This window comes from Ambystoma mexicanum, chromosome 1q (assembly GCF_040938575.1).
Source record: "Ambystoma mexicanum isolate Mex_15411 chromosome 1q, UKY_AmexF1_1, whole genome shotgun sequence".
NCBI lineage: Eukaryota > Metazoa > Chordata > Amphibia > Caudata > Ambystomatidae > Ambystoma > Ambystoma mexicanum.
This window is the reverse complement of record NC_090922.1, coordinates 1,196,046,854-1,196,066,665: the sequence shown is the minus strand read 5'-3', so window position 1 is coordinate 1,196,066,665 and position 19,812 is coordinate 1,196,046,854. Positions and strand designations below refer to the sequence as shown.

The 19,812-nt window shown below is 44.1% G+C and overlaps 1 protein-coding gene across 3 annotated transcripts in view; it reads right to left on the bottom strand.

The window, feature by feature from the left end:
* The window catches only part of DEPDC1 (DEP domain containing 1), a 324,213-nt gene that overhangs the window by 130,315 nt on the left and 174,086 nt on the right, over positions 1-19,812 (bottom strand). For 2 of the 3 annotated variants that reach the window (XM_069641927.1, XM_069641928.1), the window contains exon 8: positions 3,236-4,117. The exons of the other annotated variant lie outside the window; for it this stretch is intronic. In XM_069641927.1, the coding sequence (XP_069498028.1) occupies positions 3,236-4,117 (882 nt within the window). The remainder of the gene's footprint in view (positions 1-3,235; positions 4,118-19,812) is intronic. 3 annotated transcript variants of the gene reach the window in all.

The following is a 19,812-nucleotide window of genomic DNA, read 5'->3' as shown; positions in this document are numbered from 1 at the left end:
AACGATTCTTGGCCTGAGCCGCCAGACACCCTGCAGACGTTCATCCAGACGTTCATCCAGCCTTGCTTGCCGAACTGCCTGCCGCCTGGTACCCGCAGCTGTCTCCTGCCACTATCTATCTCATGGGCTGCGAAGGGCCCGGGAATCACCTCAAAGCTGTCGAGCACCAAGAACTTCTTCAGCACCAGGTACATTGTGGTTCTGCCCTCTTGGTCTCTCTTGTTGAAACCAAATATTCTTGAACTATAAGACCGATTACTTTACCAACTACCCTCCTGTCAGTATCCAGAGTGCATCCCTTTCCTTTGTAAAACAGTCTGGCCTCGTGTTCCTTTACAGTGTGGGTTGTAATTGTAGTGTGCTAGAACTGTGTTGTAATAACAATAAGTACATTTTTTTTTATACAACCTTGACTAGACAGTCCTTTTTATCACTGGGTACTAACTATTTTCACTGTATTGCAACTAACCAACGGTCCACCACCTTGCGGAGATAAGCCTGCTGTTCAGTCCACGGTACCAAAATTGGACAAGTAGGTCTTATAATTTACTTTTATTCCATCTGTTCGGATCCCTTCTGGTGTACTAGAGGTGTGGGGTTGATTGATGGTTTAGAAACAAATATTCATCCCTGGACTACTGGTGCCCCAGAAGTTATTTTGTCACACTGACTGATGGTAATGGCCCACCACCCGAGCAAAGTCAAGGTCCCTTAATGCGGGTGGCCTTACTACAGGGTTGGCCCACTACTGTGAGTTAGATTGCCATTGTGCATGCAAAAGCTTTATTTTAAAAACACAAAATATTATAGCAATCACTTGCACCTTGGGGGCGTGCAGGGCCTGTAACGACCCATCACCCAGGGCCTATGTAGGTCTGAGTGTAGAGGGGGCCCTTGGCAAGGATTCGGGGCCATTAGCAGCTTTGTACGCCCAACTGACACAGCAGAGATAGCCATTTGCACCAGGAGTAGGGGTGGGGAGACTGGGGATGATGTGTGGGCCAGAGGTTGGCAGGGTGGTGGGGGGTTGGAGGCTGGTGGCCGAGTTGCTGAGGCAGCACAAAACATGGCAGCATCCATGGTGGCTGGTGGTACACAGGCAGGACACTGGCAGGTCAACCGGCAGGACACTGGCAGGTCAACCGAGTTTTCAGCCACCGGATGGGGTGCAAATAAAATACATACACTTCAACAACAAAACAAAATGAAGCATACGTTTGGCACTACTGCTTTTGGTAGTTTTCATTGTTGATTTCCATGACCATGACAAGGAAACCAGATTGCTAAGGAGTGGTATGGTGGATAACTAAATCTATGTATTGTTTCTTTTGGAAATACTGTGTACTGGTTGAGGTGAGGCTTAGGGCCAATTGAGGTGACAGAGGGACACGAAGCAACTAGGGTGCTTGGAACGTGGGCTTGTACCAGTGAATAAAGCCTGCGTTCCGTGTAGCACGATTAGCTGCACACCTTGTAAAGGGTGTCCATTACAAGTCTTGCACATCAATTCAAGAGGATAACAGCAAATACGCCTTTCTAGAAAGGTAAGAACCAGACTCAAAAGCAAGACTAGTTTCTTGAGAACAAGTGTCTGAATAGTGTTGACCCCCAATTTAATGGACATCCCCGATCTTGAGACAGCACTCCTTTTAACCAGTTCCACAGATCTGGATACAAGTAAACTCCCAGAAGGGAAAACTTGTCAGCGCACTATACCTGGTGGACAACACCAAACACCCAACATCAGAACAGCATGCTTTGTGAACATTGCAAGGTGCTTACTCTTCACCACTGCGCTAGGACTGAGAAAAAAACAGGAAGGTGCAATTTATTAAGCAGAACCACCACCACACACACTTTGGTCGCGAAGTAACAGTGTGCACTCAGAGGGATGCTATAATAGCCTATCCACAGATGAATTGCTATGGTCAGCTTCCTGAGAAAAACAAATCCAAACATCTGCTTTGAGAAACTGTTCTAAAGCGCTGTGGATCCCACAACTACTGAGATGCCAGCCACTGATGAAGGCAGACGTGCAATCTACAACTGTAGAGGTTGAGGTTCCAGAAAATGTATATGGAATCAGTATGCTGGTTCTTTCAAATGTTCAGACGGGCAACAAAACTAATGGTCGAGGTATGCGGACCTGAGCATAAGCATGCCAAGGAATATGGAAAAGCAGCTGGAGAAGGAAAAGAAAAGGACACATTTGCTCTAATCCCTTCTGATGGAAAAGGACATCACACATTGCGAGAAAATAGGGGGAGGAGTTGCTGAAGCGCAAGTACATACATTTTCAACTTGGACATTTGCCTGAAACCTATTTTTCTGTCTCATTTCCTTTCTGGTTTGTGTCACAGGCAAAATAGGGCTCCAACAAACTAATGATTTATGGGTAATTCAAAACTGCGCTATTGCTACGTCTAAATAAATCAAATAATATTACTACGTCAAAAGGACACCAACACTTAACCAACCGCCATTTAAATAAAAGTTGAATGACACTTCAGATGAAAACGCTTGCAGATGTAGTGTTTAGATCTAATTTTCATAGTTTGTGCCAAGTGCACAGCTTCAAGCAAATGGAGTAGAACACATTAGAAATATTTATTTTCTAGGATTTAACTATATAGCAGAATTCTGCAGCTTTTGCTAGGTTCAACCCACTTTCGACGCCCATTAACTGTAGGGCGTATTGTACAGCCTCCATGCATTCCACAGAGATTTGTATAACGCTCTCGTAGGTTTAATAGTTATGAATCCTGCCCCCCTGAACTGATGGTTAACAATCATCTAACCCATAAAAATAAAAAAAAGTCTCATGCGAATCTACAAGTGTTTCTTTGTTCACAGTCTGGTGAAGGAAGAAAACTTCCCAGACAAATCTGCCAAAGAAAAACTACTGCATGCAACGGAACGATTTACATTTTTTCTACAGTGCGTGTTGTCTATTAAGATTCCCAAAAAGTTAAAATGAAAGGCTAAAAAGGAGGTTAAAATGTTGGCACATTTTGCATTTAGTTTTAGAAGCATACAAAGGTGTTCACTAACTGTACACAAATGCCACTGCACAGCGATAACAGGAGCCAAAGGGTACCAGAAAAGCAAAAGGAAAGCATGCTACAAAATGTATTGTTGTTCTAAAATAAGGTTAGAGAAAAACAGCAGGCAAATGAGAGAAAAAAAAAAGGCAGGTAAAGTGGAATCATCAAGCATTAATAAGCAGCAACCTTACTTTGCGTGCCATGGCAGCTTTGTGTGGTAAATGGCCGAGAGGAGGTTGCATTAAAGGCATTCTCTGAAAGCTCCTTTGTGCTCTGGCATAACCTTTTCGGGACAGAGATGCTACAGTCTTCAGTTTCCATGTTCATTGATGAAAGACTTTGTCTCCCCATAGCAGATGCCACAGTACTGTTTGGCTGTACAATGATTTCAGAAACTGGCATGTTTGTGCTAGAGAAACGTCCAAGACAATTGCCTAGACTTCGTGTCCTGCAAAGTTGGCTTGTCTTTGGCTGCTCATATGGGGATTCCTCAACACAGATGCCATTGGCAGAGAGTCTCCTATGCTGCAGCGGTCCCTCAAAACCACTATGGGAACAAAGTTCAAACATCGATTCGGTCTTGCATCCAGAAAGTGAAAACGGGTCTTTGTTAACTGCAACAGTAATAGGGTGACTCGGAGACTTTGACCCCTCTTGAAGGCCAAGATCCATGGACATCTCTGCCTCACCTTCCATAGAATAGCGTCTTGGTCTCAAATTATAAGGTGCAGTGTGAACATCCTTTGTAAAAGAAATGTTCTGACAGCTTCCTCCAACCAGCGTATCTGCACTGGCCCTCCTGCTGCACGCAGGATTATATCCATGAGTTTGTCTTTGGTTCTCTTCTTGAGGCGCATGGTCAGAGTGCAGAGTCTCCCCAAAAACATGGTTCACCTCCTGCTCGTGCCCCTCGGTCTGCTTGTGAATTAAACTCAACAGAAGACATTCCGTCGACTTGAAAAAGTTTGTATTGCTCAAGTGTACCGTCTTTGAAGGCTGTGGACCACATGGCTCACCCAGAATTTTTCGCTTTCCATTGTGCCTATTTTGAATGGTTAAGTAGCCACACACCACTGCCACAAAATGAAAAATAAATTAAAGCAGGCATGCACAAGGAAGAACAAAATCAGGCAATTGTACACATCCACAAGTATCACACGCTTTGTAGAGGACGTTACAATTAGTTAGACAGCAGCAGAAACTTGCACAAAATACGGCATAACATTTCTCAAAGTTTAAATTGGCTTACGTTTAGAATACTAAAGGTTAATGAATACATTACACGCTCAAGTTAATGATTGTGTGGCATGCATAGCAAGTGGCATTATTGAATGCTATGATCAAGTTCACATCCATCATACAGTCACAAGACATTATGATAAAGGGAATATAAGCAGCTCTAAGGTATGGCAACTCAAAATATTGCTAGTTCGTTTCTTCAACTCTTGTTTCATGACAGAGGGGCATAAATAAAGAAACGGTTATTCATAAAAAAGGAAGCAATTCAGTGCACATCATCCCCAATTGGCGTTTGTGGGCATGGTCAGATTTATACAGAAAGGTACCACAACACCAAATTACTATACTGTAGACCAAAGCAATATTTTATGCAGTAGCCCACGGATTAAGACCAGACCCTGAACTGAGAAAATGCTTCAGTTTACCATCATAACTATCCTGTGCCCACACCTCTAGATACCTACTTCATCCTTACCCCAGAAGCACTCGCCATGGGAAGCTCAAATTTGTTGAGCAGGTAGACAGCAATACAATATGCTTTGTGACACTTGCATGAAACTTTCATTATGTAAAACATGAGCAATTTGAAAAAAACTCTCCTGAACTAAGTATTCAACTGGCTCATCAGTTTCACCATAAAACTGCTTTAGATTATTAGTCCTGTTCCAACAACTGGTATAGAAGCAGATTGCAAGGCATAGAAGAAGTTACTTTACCTTCAACACAATTCACTCAATGTTCTTACTGGTGGATACGATCTTTCACCCACAGGATTATCAGAAATACCTTGCAGGTGCAAGACTGGCTCAGAAAACTGTCAGCCATCAGAGGGTGCACTGGGGTTCCACACGGTTTCCTCATAGCCTCATGGTCAGCGTCCTTGGGTAGATCTTTCCAACTCTGGCACTACTAGCGATTCCCGCATTCTAACCAGGTGGTAAACATGTAAAGCAGCCTAGACCTAGCACAAAGGAGCTGGAGTGGGATGGTTCACAGGTACAGTATATACACACGTTTCGTTTTACCAACTGAGGGTCCACACACAATTGGAATATAAAACAAATGACAAAAAAAGGACTTTCATGGCGATTCAGGTTCTTTGTCCATGCTCTCCCTCCTTCACAACTGGTTAGGGTATGCCTGCATTCGAAGGTGGGTTTGAAAAAAAAATCTGACTATAAGATAGCTGCCCCCTTAAGACGTTTGAGTTGCGAGACTACATCTGCATGTGTCCCTCTGTGTGCCATCCCCACTCTCACCTCTAGGTCACCCCTAGGTCACCAACTGCCCACACCGATATCAGGATTTCACCTACTGGCAGTTGTAATCAAGTATATGCTTTATAGGGGATGGCTGGGTGGGTGGTGTGAAGGAGGTAGAGCATGACTAAGAACCTAAATCACCATGCAGGTAATTTTCTTCATTTCCCTTACGTCCTGCTCTCCCTCCTTCCCAACTGGTTGGTATCAGACTACAAAGCCTCAATATGAGTAAGAGCTGAAGAGACATCTACGCGATTCAAATAAGTGTGGAGCACCTCTAGGCCGAATTTGGCATCTTTCCTGGAGGACGCATCCATAGCATAGTACTCCCAAAAAGCAAGTGGAGTAGCTCAAGTAGCAGCCCTACACATTTCTGCAATGGGGACATGCCTAGGCTACTGATGCTGCCTTGGCTCTTGTGGAATGAGCCAGAATTCTCTGCGGAAACGCAAACCCTTTCACATCGTACGCCCTTGCGATACAGGTTACAATCCACCTGGCCATGGCAGCCTTACTACCAAGGAAATAGACCACCACAAGTAATACACAGCAGGTCTGATTTCCTGAATAGTCTCGTGCTCTGTAAATAGAATTCGATACGTCCAGATTAATATTTCCTCAGCTGCAGAAGCAAGCACTAGGATGAAAAATTGGAAGTGAGATTTGATTCATGTGGGGAAAAAAAAAGAAGGGTACTGTACGAAGAACTACCTTACCCTTGTGAAAAATATAAGACTGCTTCGATGACAGAGCCTGGAGCTCTCCAATTTTCCTAGCCGATTTAAAATGGGTTTGCAGTGATTATACTGAATATAAAATAACGAATGAACTTACAATGAATACAAAAACGAAAACAATTTGGGAAAGAAATGGAAATGGGGTTGGGAGTGGGAATAGTGGTTTTGGGGGTGGGCAAAAGTATTAGGTAAAAAAAAATAGCTTTGGGGAGGGTAACCCCCACCCCAATACAAAAAAGAAATGGGTTATTTTGTTATTAGATCTAACTGATGTAATGGCTAACAAAAAGCGGTCTTGCATATTAAAAGATCTAAATCACAGGATGCCTTTGGTTTGAAAGGTTTGTGCATTAGAGCCAAGAGGACTATATTGAGATCCCACATAGGTGGTGGCTCGTGAAAGGTGGATGCAAACAAAGGCAGCCTTCAAAGAACCTCTGATCGCCTCATTTGACAGATCCTCTGATCGCCTCATTCAAATATGCACCAATAGCACACAGATAATGCTTGCAAATATCAGCCTTAACCCCTGTAGATCCCAGGTAGGACATGAAATGCCCATCTCCATCAGGGCCCAGTGGCAGAAACGCAACCATTTGCTCTGACATGGCTTTCTTGTTGAAGCTTTCCTGAAGCTGTCAATCTTTACATTTTGTTCTGATAATTGAAGATGGGTGAAGGCCAGTTCTTCAGGAACCAAGACTTCAAGTTTAGCATTTGAGGGGAGGGGTGAAGCACCCGCCCCTTCTGTCGAGTCAGAATGCTTCAGAGATCGGTAGATCTAACTTCGATGCCCCTACGAGCTATAGCAGATCTGGGAACCAATTCTGGCGTGGCCAGAACAGGGCCACAAGAATCATTGTCAGATTTTGAGATAACCTGAATTTCAATAACGTCTTGTGACTTAAGATAAGTGGAGGCAATGCATAAAGTTTTTTGTTAGACCAGTCCAGCTGAAGGGAGTCTCTCAAAGACGGACCCAGGCCCTCCCTCGAAGCAAACAGAGGACAAAGAGCATTGTACGGTGTGGCAAAGAGGTCCACCGCTAGATGACCCCACTTTTGAAATAACTTCGACAAACATTTTCAGTTCCCACTCTTGTGGAGCGGATTCTAGCCTGCTGAGCTTGTCCGCAATAATATTCTTTCCCTCTCCAGATGGGATGCCAATAGAAAAATGTGGTTCTCCATGGCCCAATACCATACTTTCTCTGGGAGGACACAGATGAAGAGAATGAGTTATCCCCGGTTGACATAAAACATTGCAGTGGTATTGTCTGTAGTACCTTGACCACCTTTCCCTGAAGGGTGGTAAGAAAGGATTTTAGAGCATTTCAAAAAATATTGATATCTTATTTCCTAGACATTTGTGTGATCTCTTTTTTTGTTGGACTGTTCAAATACCATGAGCCGTCAGATATACTTACTCAGACGAGTCCGTTATCACCATTGGATGAGCTAGAAAGGGAAATCCTATCTACAGGCTCTACGGATTGTTCCACCATATCAGGGAATCCTGAATGTAACTCAGGATTGACATTTTCATATGCTGAGAATCCAATAGCTGTTTCCAGTTGCTGGCAATATAGCACTTGTGCGCTAGCACCTTGAAGCGTCTCTTGTGTTAGATGGAATGACCAAAAAAAGTCTAGCCATAATTCTCTTAAATCTTTTTTTCTACTGGGGAAGTCCTTGATAGCATTGCAGTTCTTTAGTATCGGATATATACATAGAGTTTCTGGCATGATGCATTTACTGTATACGGCTAAGGTTTTTCATACTATTGTTGCATGAATAGAGGTTGTAGTCAATACATGCCTTATGGCTGCAGGAAAGACTTGTGGATTATGTAATAACGGTTTCTAAAGTGGGCCCTCTAGTATTTGCCAGTTTTTCCCGGGGAAATGACAAGAGAGCTTCTGCTCCATATCTCAGTATCGGCACTGCTTTCATTTTATAAAATTCCAGCAACGGTTGCATTGAGAATTTGCCATACTTTGTGGATAATCATAGCATGAGCTGCGACGGATTTGACTTTAGACCTTAGTTACGACTGTCTGGGCAGGTTCTCAATACTGGAGCTTATAGATACTCCCAAGTAGACTGTCTTGTATATATGTGAAGATGAAAGGGTGACGACATATCCTGGGATGATCAAGCAGTGTTAGCAATTATTATAGAAAAGGTGAGCGCACCAGGAACATCTGTGCACAGCGCTGAACTTGACCAAATCGATATGCAATGTTAAGAAGCCAGTTTTCAGGAATCCGATGGGGTAGTGCTCATATGCCCCACATTGGAGATCAGAGTTTTTGGTGCAATGCCGCGATATTGCCGCTAGTTTGTCAGTAATAACTTATTTTCATGAGAGTTGCTTAAACAGTTCTTGATTGATCACCGACCGAGGACACACGTACAACAGAGGCATTGTGCCTCGCAAGAAGCACTACTCAGTGCATCCTACCAAGAACAATTTTAGGCATCAGGCTTCACCAATTCAACCCCCAGAATAACCCAACTTGCCTTGATAAAGACCCTTGTGTGGTAGAAACACGTGTCGTCACCCATAGTAACAATAAAGACCATTGGCACAACACCAGAGCAAGAGTGCTCTTTATTCAAGAACTAGGTTTAAGCAACTCTCATGAACAAAAGTAAATCAGACAAACTTGATACGGAGTGCCAATATCACGGGATTCCACCAAAAACTCAGTGTTAGCAATTAGACTAGATCCCAACCACACACTGAGATAAATTAGGTTAACAGGATTTTTGCATTGCATTAGGTTAAAGAAACTCTTAGCCAGTGAGTTCTAAAGTCAGGTTGGTGCCCTTGGCCCCCAGAAGAGGTTGCCAGTTGGAGTGGATGCAGAGAGAAAGCATACTAGAACAGGCAGATGCTTCAGAGTGGGTTAGGTCCCATTGTTGCTAGGAAATCCAAAGGCACAGCGAGGTGGTGCATAGACTAATTGGATAAATAGGTTATTATAGAAAGGTTTTCATTCCAAATTATAGCGGAGCACTTATCAGAGATAGTGGGAGCGCAAAACGTTTTCAATATTAGATTTTATGGCAGCCCATCACAAGGTCCAGTTACATCCCCAACCAATAGAGCACACTCATTTTATTACACCATATGGGTTGCATTGCTGTAGATGCATGCCATTTAAAAGAAGTTTGTATTATCACGATGACATTTTGGTATGGGGGAGTAAGAAGATTGAACATGTTAGATTGAGGAAGACGTTACAGATTGTAGCTGATGTAGCCAGCCAACCATTTCTATTGAGAAATGCAAATACAGGCAATTGAGGACTATTTTGGACATGAAATATCCTCCTAAAAGAGTAAAAGGGATTATGGAGATGCCCATACCAAAAAAATACATCTGAATTGTTTTTTAGGACTAACAAAATAGGCCAAATTTATTTTAAAAAACATGGCTAATAAGACGAAATTCGAGAGGCAACTCACAAGGAAAGGGGTTGTTTTTCCTTAGCCCAAAGCATGGGATACAGAGTTCCAGTCAAAAGGAATCGCCCCAATTTCGAAAGGGTTTAAACAAGGTTTAGAGATTACAATCTACACGTATGCCTCAGAAGCAAGGGTTGGGACAATGCTCATGCAAACTAATAAAGGGAGAAGACACTAAAATAGCATTTGCAGCAAGAGCATTACAGGTTGGTGAATCTTGTTATTTAGTGAAGCGTTAACTTGCAGGGGGGCTATAACAAATTTTAAGTCATATGTATGGGGAAATTCATTTGTCATAAGGATGAATCATAGACCATTGGTGTCAATATTTAATAAAGGAATGCATGGTGCTTCTAGGAGAATTGTAAAAATGGATCACAGAATTGCAAGGACCGAATTAGAGAGTAGAGCATGTGGTTGGCCAAAAGAACTTAGTGGCAGATGTACTCTCCAGGATTGCTGTCCCATAAAATGATGAAGTGAATTTTCTGGAGTAGTGGATGTCGTCGATATGATATTTTATTCATATTGCGCTCGTACACAAGTGTTTCAGAGCACGACCAGGCAAATGGAGGGGAACAGGGGAGAACAAAAACAGAAATCTTACTAGCCCAGTGACATTAAGAACATGCAAGTGTATGGAAAAGGGAGAAAGTGCATAAGAAAGTGGGGGGGGACTGTATGGGTACAGATACAGGCCCCAGTGCAAGGGGTGGCCCGGAGACAGTGCAGGTGTGTGGCAGGGTGAGCAGGTACCTGGGCCTGAATGACAGAGGGTGGCCAGGTGCACGGTGCCAGGAGAGAATAACAGATCAGCAGAGAAGAGGGTCAAAGGCGGGAGCGAAGAGGAAGGTCTTGAGGTGCTTCCGAAACCAGAGATGGTTCTCCTCAAGTTTCAAGGTGGCAGAGCGGCTTTCCCAAAGGAAGGCCCCAGCCGAAGACAGATCTACCACCAGCTTGTTTCTTTGCAAAGCGACTAACCCTGAGGGAGTTAGAAGTAGAGGAGCGAAGGGTTCGAAAGGGGAGGTATTTACGGAGTCGTAGTTGAAGGTGATTCGGACCCAGGCCCCCAAAAGCCTTGTGGACAATGCAGAGGGTTTGAAATGTAATCCTTGCATCCACTGGGAGCCAATGAAGGTATTTCAGAGCTGGAGAGAAACGATCCCAGGGCTTGAGGTCAAGGGCGAATCTCGCAGTCCTGTTCTGGATTAGTTGTAAAGGGCGGAGAGTGCAGACAGGTAGATTTAGAAAGAGGCAGTTACAGTAATCCAGCCTAGAGTGAACCAGAGCTTTTACTCAGGAGTGTGAAAAAGGATGAATGGGAGTGAAGGTGTGCATTGAAGATGGCTGGAGGAAAGTTGAAGATCAGGACAAAAGAATATAAAAAGGTGAAGAATGAGTTGTGGATTCAGGGAGGTTGGGTCTGCAGAGGGGCATAGGCTGGTGTTTCCTGAGGGCACAAGGGAAGCAGTGATGGCTCTTCGATATCAGGGTCGCTTTGCTATCACTAAACAAAAGCAACTATTCACACAGATTTCTGTTGGAAAGGAATGTGCACCCAAATTAGGAGAATGTGCCGATAGTGACAAATATTGAGAACTAGATGGCTGCCCAGGACAATCTCACTGCTGCCTAAGAATTCCGGGGATGAAATAGCTCTGCATTTTTTAGGTCCTCTTAATTTAGGTGCACAAGATTCCAGTGTGCCAGTGGTAGTGGACTTGTTATCCTCTCCCAAAAGATTTAACTGCCAACAGTGTAGTTAAATGTTGAGTCATTGTTGGCTTTCCGAACAAAGTTGTTACAGGTAACGGTCCATAATTTGTCGAGAGAATGTATGGAATTGTTAAGGCCTGGCACAGTACATGCTACAACAGCACTGCATCATCCTAAAGAAAATGAATGTGTAGAGCGTTTAATTGCAACTTGATGGATGCCATCAAGATTGCCGATAGCATGGATGAGGATTGGATTCAAGCAGTCATGGAGTATTTCAGTAGTGCATATAGCCCCATGCTGATGTTATTGAGACACCATTTGAACTACTTGGAGTATGCATACCAAACACCCAATTGTGCCCAGGGTCGATTGAAGTAGTAAATAGGAGGGTTGTAAGTTAAGAGCTTGAGGCCAAGGCATGGTATGTATAACCAGAGGAATAATTGCAGAGACAATCCCATGCCGCCGGGAAGTAAAGTTAAGGTGAGGCTGCAAAGATTTATTCGGAAAGGGGATTCCAAGAACGAGAAAGATGGTGGTCAAGGTTGATCTTGGAAGTGCAGTACGGGTGCAAGGTGAAGGTTTGTGGAATATGTAGCTGGTGGCTGTAGTGCGTGGATCATGCAGATCAATGACCAGGATAGTCCACACCTGGGCCCATCAACAAGTGATCCAACATGCCATAAGAGGGGTTTGGGCTCTTCCAGTGAAGGAGAACAGGTGCGCTACGACTTGAATTCTCTTATCCACCACAAGTGTTCAACTGCACAGAGCCTGAGGGCTAGTGGGTAATAACATACCAAGCTGCTGAATGGAACGGGAAGTTCAGATAGGTGCAATGTGAGGGATGGGTAGAGCTGTTCCAGGATGTTTTTTACAAAAGAAATACAGTGCCAACAATTTACTGTTCATGTCATCAGTGACAACCTCATAATACAGTTCCTGGAGTTCAGTTGGAGAAAAGCCCACAAGAGTGTGTGATGAATAGGAGCCCCAGGGATGAAGGAAACAATGAGAAAAATCCCCCCAGAAGGGCTGGAGAGCCATGAGAGCAAATCCCATGGATTGAGCAAGCAGTTCTGCTAGAGGCAGTTTTCAGAGGTTGTTGTGTCAAGGGTTGTACCACGACCATTGTAGACTCCAGTGTAGGAACACCAAAGCAGAAGGGATCCACCCTCAAACCTTTGGGAAAGAACATTTCCCAGGTCAGCAGTCAGAGCCAGAGGAGCAGAAAGGCAGGATTACTACAGTCAGTGGATTCAGGGTTCGTAAGTTGTCCTCCGTCAAAGGATCCAGCTTATGAGGAGACAGCCAGCTTGGCGACAACCGAGAGGAGCAGCTATTGAAGAATGCACACTGGAAAGGAGGCAGCCATCGAAGATTGACAGGGGAGGAGAGTTCATCAGAGCAGTAGCAGTATGAGACATGGCTTCTGGAGCTTCCCAGGTGAGGGGAGAATACATCAGAGCGCTTGCCTTCGGTACTGCAGTGAAGAGTGTTTAGCTTGGTGAGTCTTCAGGGTTCTGGAAGCAAAGGGGCAAATGCGTCCGAGTCCAAAGATGCAAGGGCTGTGAACCAGTTGTCACTATCGGGTCAGGGCAAGGTGTGCGCTGAGGGTTCCTTCTCACCTTCTTTGGAGAGGAAGAGCTTTCCCATCAAATTCTTTTGGACGTCGAAGTGTTCTCGTGCAGAGCTTTGGTCCTTTCTAGATCAGCATGCCTTCCATAGCGCATAGGTCTTCCTGGCTTTATTCTGAAATTACCATGTTGTATACCAGTTTTGAAATCAAGGTTAGGATTTGCTTCTAAAAAAAATGAATACCAACTGGACTCTTTGTGCATCACTTCACACTTGGATGCTGGCAGTTCTTGCGTTTATGTAGAGGTTTACCAGTTCACTCATAGTATACACGCCAAGACATTTAAGGAGCATAATCAAGTATACGTTAGATGCACATGTAAAGCATCCCTTCATTTTGTAGTCCTGCCCCATGCGGGACATCTTCATGGTATATGAAATGTTGATACGTGACAGGTTAGGCATGTTTTTGCAGGTCACAGTTCCATCTTCTGTCATTTGTATGCAGTTTGCTTCTTACCACCATCCCATTCAGTTTGGCAGGCATCGCTGGTCAACCTAATTGTCCATCTGGTTACAGAATGGGTTGTAGTTCCTTAGTAATATTGTGGCAGGCTCCCAACTCTGGATTGTAGAAGACTTGAGTGGCTCCAGATTTAGGCCCCCTTTTGCCCTGCATTGCAAGAGGTTTCTGTGGGGCTCAGTGTTGCCCTGTGAATCTGGCTGTTCACAATTCTATGTTGTATCCAGGGTTTATGCAGTCCGTCTCAAAGCTTTTATGACAATCCCTTGTGTCTGAGCATATCCGATTGCTCACCAAGTATGCTACATTATGTAGCCAATCAGTGGAAGCTGTGACTGTTGGATAGCAGGCTCAGTTGTTTGGTTTGAAATATATTGGGGTCTGAACCTGATAATCTTTCATTGTTATGGTGCTCTCGAGGAAATTACTTTTTCAGATGAGTAGGAGAGTTTGATGGTTGCGTGGAATTCATTCTGTGTAAACTTGGGAGGTCCTGATCCTCATTCTGACTGCTGGGGAAACCAACGTAGCACAAATATTGCAAAGGTCTGCAGTCACAAGAGACAAGGCAATCGGTCTCTATCGTGCAATGAATAAATTTGCAGGCGCCATACCAATACCCACAGCTATCCCCATCAGTACCAAATGCGAACAGTTGCGAGTCAAGATGAATTCTACACACTGGGCTATAGTGTGACAAGTGGTTTATGACAGTGCATGCTTACCTGCCTCAAGGATATCGATGTGGGGCATATCCGAGTAGAGTGGCTACACGTTCATAGTTACTAGTAATGTGCCCATTGTGTGGGAGACTAGACATCTAAAGAATGCCTCTGAGCAAACTAAAAATCAGGTTCACAGAGGCACAGGTAAGGAAAAAAAGGAATCCCTCATGGGAGGTTTAAGATGTAATGTTGTTGAAAGGCTCCATCACATCCCTGAATGAGGAATTGGCAAAGACTACGAGAGTTGGACTCAAATGTATCTGGCGTTCTACAAATGCCTGCAGCTGAGCGAGAGCAGTGGCTTTAAGGAAAAATTGCAGTTTTTTCCTGGACACAGCGTCTTGAATTATTTATTTTTTAAAAGAAAGTGTTCCACTACCACTAATTTCGGAAACCCTAGTACATACCCAGTCAGATAAGAATTCATGATCGATCATAAATCCCCTCCCACCCGGGAGACTTCATCAAGACTCCTGCAGCCATTAAGTATTAGGGTATGGGCAGACCTGCAGCTCAGGTTTTCGTCAATGCCTCCAACTGCACAATCGTAATGGGGCCGAGACACCTACAGTTCTAGACCTAAAACACCACCCAATTCCGCAATTGGCGGTCATTCTGTTCTAATGGTAGCAATTCTTTCTCAGAAGGAATGTCCAACTCCTTCAATATTACGCGAGTGGCACAAGGAGGTTATGGCTTAGCTTTCTTTGAGGTTGTTCATCATTAAATATTTCCTTTGAAAAGTCTGGATTATTGTAGAAGTCTTTTCCTGCCGAATTAACATTTTAGCTGATCTGAGGGCTGATTTATAGTCTGCCCTAACTTAAGTAGGCCAGACGCCAGTTGGCATCCGCTTGCCAGAGCTCATTTACTTCTATTTCACCGAAAAGCCTGAATGCCTATCAATTCCTCTTGGAATCCCCAGCCGATTTGTTTCATAAGGGGCAAGGATATCAGCAGTGCTACTTCGACAGGTTCGATAGACAAAACCAAATCTGGATCAGAAAAATGTTCTGAATGCTATGTTCTCTATATGGGGGCCATAGGTCAAAAGCCTTTGCCGATTCACTTCTAATGTTGCTCGTTTCAGGGACAGAAAGAATCTACTTTATTCGGAGCATGAGTACATGCGCATTGGTGACAAAGTACAGAATTACAACAGTTCCAAGCCAGATGGTGTAGGTTTTGATTCACAAATCACTATTTTGTATATTGCAGAAACACCTTTCAACCTCATAATCGCCAAAAAATGTTCAGGGTCAAACACCATTCAAGACAACAGTATTCGTTTCTGGAGGTACCATTCGGAGGAAATGCATACACTGGAGAAGATTTCTTTTAACACATACATTTTGCTTCCCCTATATTTGCAGGCCTACCTGAAAGCACCAAGAAAGAACAAGTTACTTACCTATAACTATTCTTCTCCAGCATGGATTCACATGCTCATGAATATTCCCCGTCAGGCTGGGAATAAAACACCTTACAAACTATTTCTCCTTTAAACCAATCACTGTCCTCTGGGTCATACTGCCTCCATCCAATGCCAGCCCTCTCCAGAAGCCCCTCCTCTTGCAGCCATCTTCATATTTGGTAAGCATGTAAAGTGGCAGTATGACCAAGAAGAGCCGCAGAAGGGTCGGAGGGAGGGTTTTCATGTGAATCCATGCCAGACCCATGCTAGAGAACAATAGTTACAGTTAAGTAACTTGTTCCTTCTCCAAAATGGGGTCTGGCATGGATTCACATGCTCAGGAATAACGAATACATAGCAGTACAACATTACACAACCACGAGAGGTGGCAAGGCTCAACAGAAGCAATTCACACTTACCTCCGGAACAACCTCACCTCAAGCAAGCAGGTTGCATAGCACTGCTTGGCTGACACTGGACTCCCCTCTGGAATTACCGACGGCGCAGTATAACCTTGTGAAGGTGTGCGTGGACCTCCATGTAGCAGCCCTTCAGATACCCATCAGGGGCACACCAGACAGGAATGCAGTCGTCGCAGTGATCGCTCTGGTGGAGTGGGCGCTCGGACGGCGGGGCAGCAGTCGGTTTGCCAACCGATGACGATGCATGACGCAGCTGGAGAGCCACCTTTAAATGGAAGCATTGGACAAGACCTTCCCATGGTTCACAGGACCAAAGTTCACAAACAGTTGAAAGCCTTTCGTGCGCATCACGTAGAACTTCAAGGCACGAGCAACATCCAGCAAGTGCAAAGCCCTTTCAGTTGGTGATGAAGGTTGGGGGGGGGGGGGTTTGGGAGGGGTAAGAAAAACGAGTAACACCAAAGGCTTGCTCAGGTGGAATTCCGACTGAACCTTCGGCATGAAAGAGGGGTGCGTCTGCAGCACCACCCTCGATTTGTGGAACGTCAAGGATGGTTGCTTGCAGGATAGGGCCTCCTGGCAGAGGTGATTGCCAGCAGTTTTCCACAAGGGGAACATGAGAGGGGCCAGATGCATCGGCTCGAAGGGGGCCTTGTCAGAACCATGTTGAGTTCCCATGTCGGGGCAGGAGCTTTCACCGGTGGGAAAGATCCAAAAAGTCCTTGAGGATTTATTTGATGAGTCGGTGGGACCACAGGGAAGATCTTCCCGAGACCTGGTGTTGCGGGAGATAGCCAGTTCAGGAAGAGGGGCACTACTGTGTATATACACATGTGTAGTATCAAATGTATAACTTTACATACAGCATCATAGGATTTTGAAAAACTCAAAATGGACTCTTTGGTGCACAAGGGTATAGTTTCCAGGCCCAAGCAGACGCCAAAAACGTAACATAATAAAACCAGCCTGTTGCCAACAAGTGACCCAAATGTACTCCTAATGGACATACAGTCTCTGCACTTTTCGTGTAGATCAATACAATTCACGTATACACTTGTTTGATCAAATTTTTCTAAAAAAAAGTTCATTACTGCAACAGTCTGCGAGAAATTTGATTTGAAATTTATTTTCCACATTTAATCACTCACTACATTGGCGCAACAAAGCTTGCTGGTCAGAGTCTTCTGCCATTCATCCCAATCCTCATCTTTGTAAAGATCAAAGTTTGTTATCTCTTACAATAGACTCATGGCCTTAACTCCCTAGAAGGGTGCATTTACTCTGGTTTGAGCATGATCAAGGGGTACCCCAATATTTAAGGGGTACAAGTACGGCCTACCGTTCAATGGTGACCCCTTGACGCGACCTCAGTTTAACCCCATGTGCTTTGCAGAGCCCCATGCCAAGTCACCCACCCACAACTATAGTGACCGGTCCCCTAAATCAAAAAAACACGCATTTCCTGAGCGGTTTCAGTAGAAGCCATTTTAAAAGAAATCCTCTCAGCTCACTGAAGCAGGGCGTGGCTTCAGAAAGATAGGTCAGCATGGGAATTCAGAATGGAGGAAACTCGAGTGAACAAAGCCCACGCGAGTATACTCTAGCAAGTGATAACAAAATGGGAACATGTATGTATGTTATTATGGTGATGTGGTTGTTGTACAAGGTCAATGGAATAGGACTTGGTGATGTATTATGGCATAGGACTTTTAGCGATATAGTACTGGTGATGCAGTATAAAATAGGACTCTTGGTGAAAAGGAATAAGATTGGTTAGGATAGATTGGATTTCAGGTGATGTGTTTTTCTACTTTTTTTATAATGGAAAGGGGAACCTCTGCATATTGAGATGAAAGGCATCCCCAGCTTATAAGGATTGGGCGGCAAGGTATCCTCAGCCAATACAGGTTGAGAAGGTAGTACCACACCTTCTTATGACAATAAAAGCAATAAGTGGTATAACAACAGTACTGTCTCGGTAGAAGGAATGGGCCTGGATGGTTATTTTGGGTAGATTGTCTCTTGCTGTCTTTTGTGGTAAAAAAGGAAGGTGGATGAGTTGCAGTGTGTGTGTGGGGGAAATCAAAGTGAAATAAAGTAAGGGGGTGGGGGGAAAGAATTGGGTTGATCTATATTTTTGAAGCATGTGCAGCATAGCAATAGGGTTTAAGTGAAGCATTAGGGATGCCTGCAACATTATGGAGGAAGAAACTCCAATAAAACACATGCATGGGGTTCTGGCACTGTGTTGTGACAGAATAAATAAAGAATTAATAGTAGAAACAAAGTAAGGGGGGGGTGTGGGGGACATCCTGCTCCTGGCCAGAGCAGGGCTCCCATAACATAAACATGCTAGAAAAAAAATGTCAATTTTTGTAGCAGCAAAATATGACGGTAACTAGTCCACAAAAAGAGAAGAGATTCTACCTTTGTCAATTAGTTGAGGATATGGAAGATCAGGAAGGTGAAAAAGAGATCCAATTTAAGGGGATATAACCCATAAAGCCTAAACCTGCATTAGGGTATAAAAACCCAGTCTATAAGCCTCTAGAGGCAGAGAGAGTTTCAACAGGATTAGCAACTAGGGGAGTTGGAGGTGCGGGGGGGGGGGATCTCAAGAGCTTTTGCAACTCCATATAACCCATCCACAAGCTCCAATATGCCCATAGCATTGGTGTACCCAGAGGGTCCACAAGTAGACATTGACAATGAGTTCAGAGCATTGCGAGAAATGGTCAGGTTACAAGAACCTGAAGTAGTGTCACCAGAAATAAGGGTACCAGTGCAGAAAACAGGGGATTGGAAGTCAGGAGATTATTTGTTTAGGTTTAACCCTGGGGTAATAGGAAATGTTTGTGTTGAAAAAGATGGTGGGCAGTGGGTATGGACGGTCCTGGGACAAGAAGTAGAATAAGCAAGGAAAAATGAATGGGAAGATCAAGGTGGTAGAAATAATGAAGAGGCAGGGGAAGGAAGAGATCCAGGATAGGAGGCAGTGAGAAACCTGTCCCTGCCACAAGTGGCAGTGGGGAGGGACAGAGCAAGAAATAGACCACATTTAATCATGGTAGTTCAAGATCAGAAGAATACTAAAGGGGAAGAAGACAAAGATTCCTCTAATACATATAGAAGTAGGGCTAACGCAGTATGCGCCATGGACTCAAATGGACAAAAATAATTTGACTAAAACTATCCCCCAGTTTATAGATGGAGCTAGTAAATGGATCTATGAATTTGAAAAACAAACAGCAGGGGTAGCCTTAGCAGTAGGAGACCTTAAGAGTTTACTGGTCACCATAGTTGGGGACAGGCTGGGGAAATATGGGCAAGGGTTGGGGTAAGTCTTGCACATACAGAACATGATGGAGCAGCCTTTGATCAGTTAAGAGCAACGGTATGGGATGCCCTACGAAGGATGTACCCCGATACCCCCGATTTACATTCTTTAATGCAGTCCACAATGGGTGAGGTTTATTGTTAAGGTTACAGGAAATGTGTAGAGTTCAGACAGTACAATTTTTCTATTTTATTGTAAAGAGGGAACTACCAAAATAGGTCCAGAAGGCACTAGTTAAAATTGTGGAAATTGAAGGGTGGGCAGAGATACAATGTATAACAGTCCACAATTGTAAGAATCAATGAGCGGAACAGGGAGACAGTCCAGAAGCAGCAAACG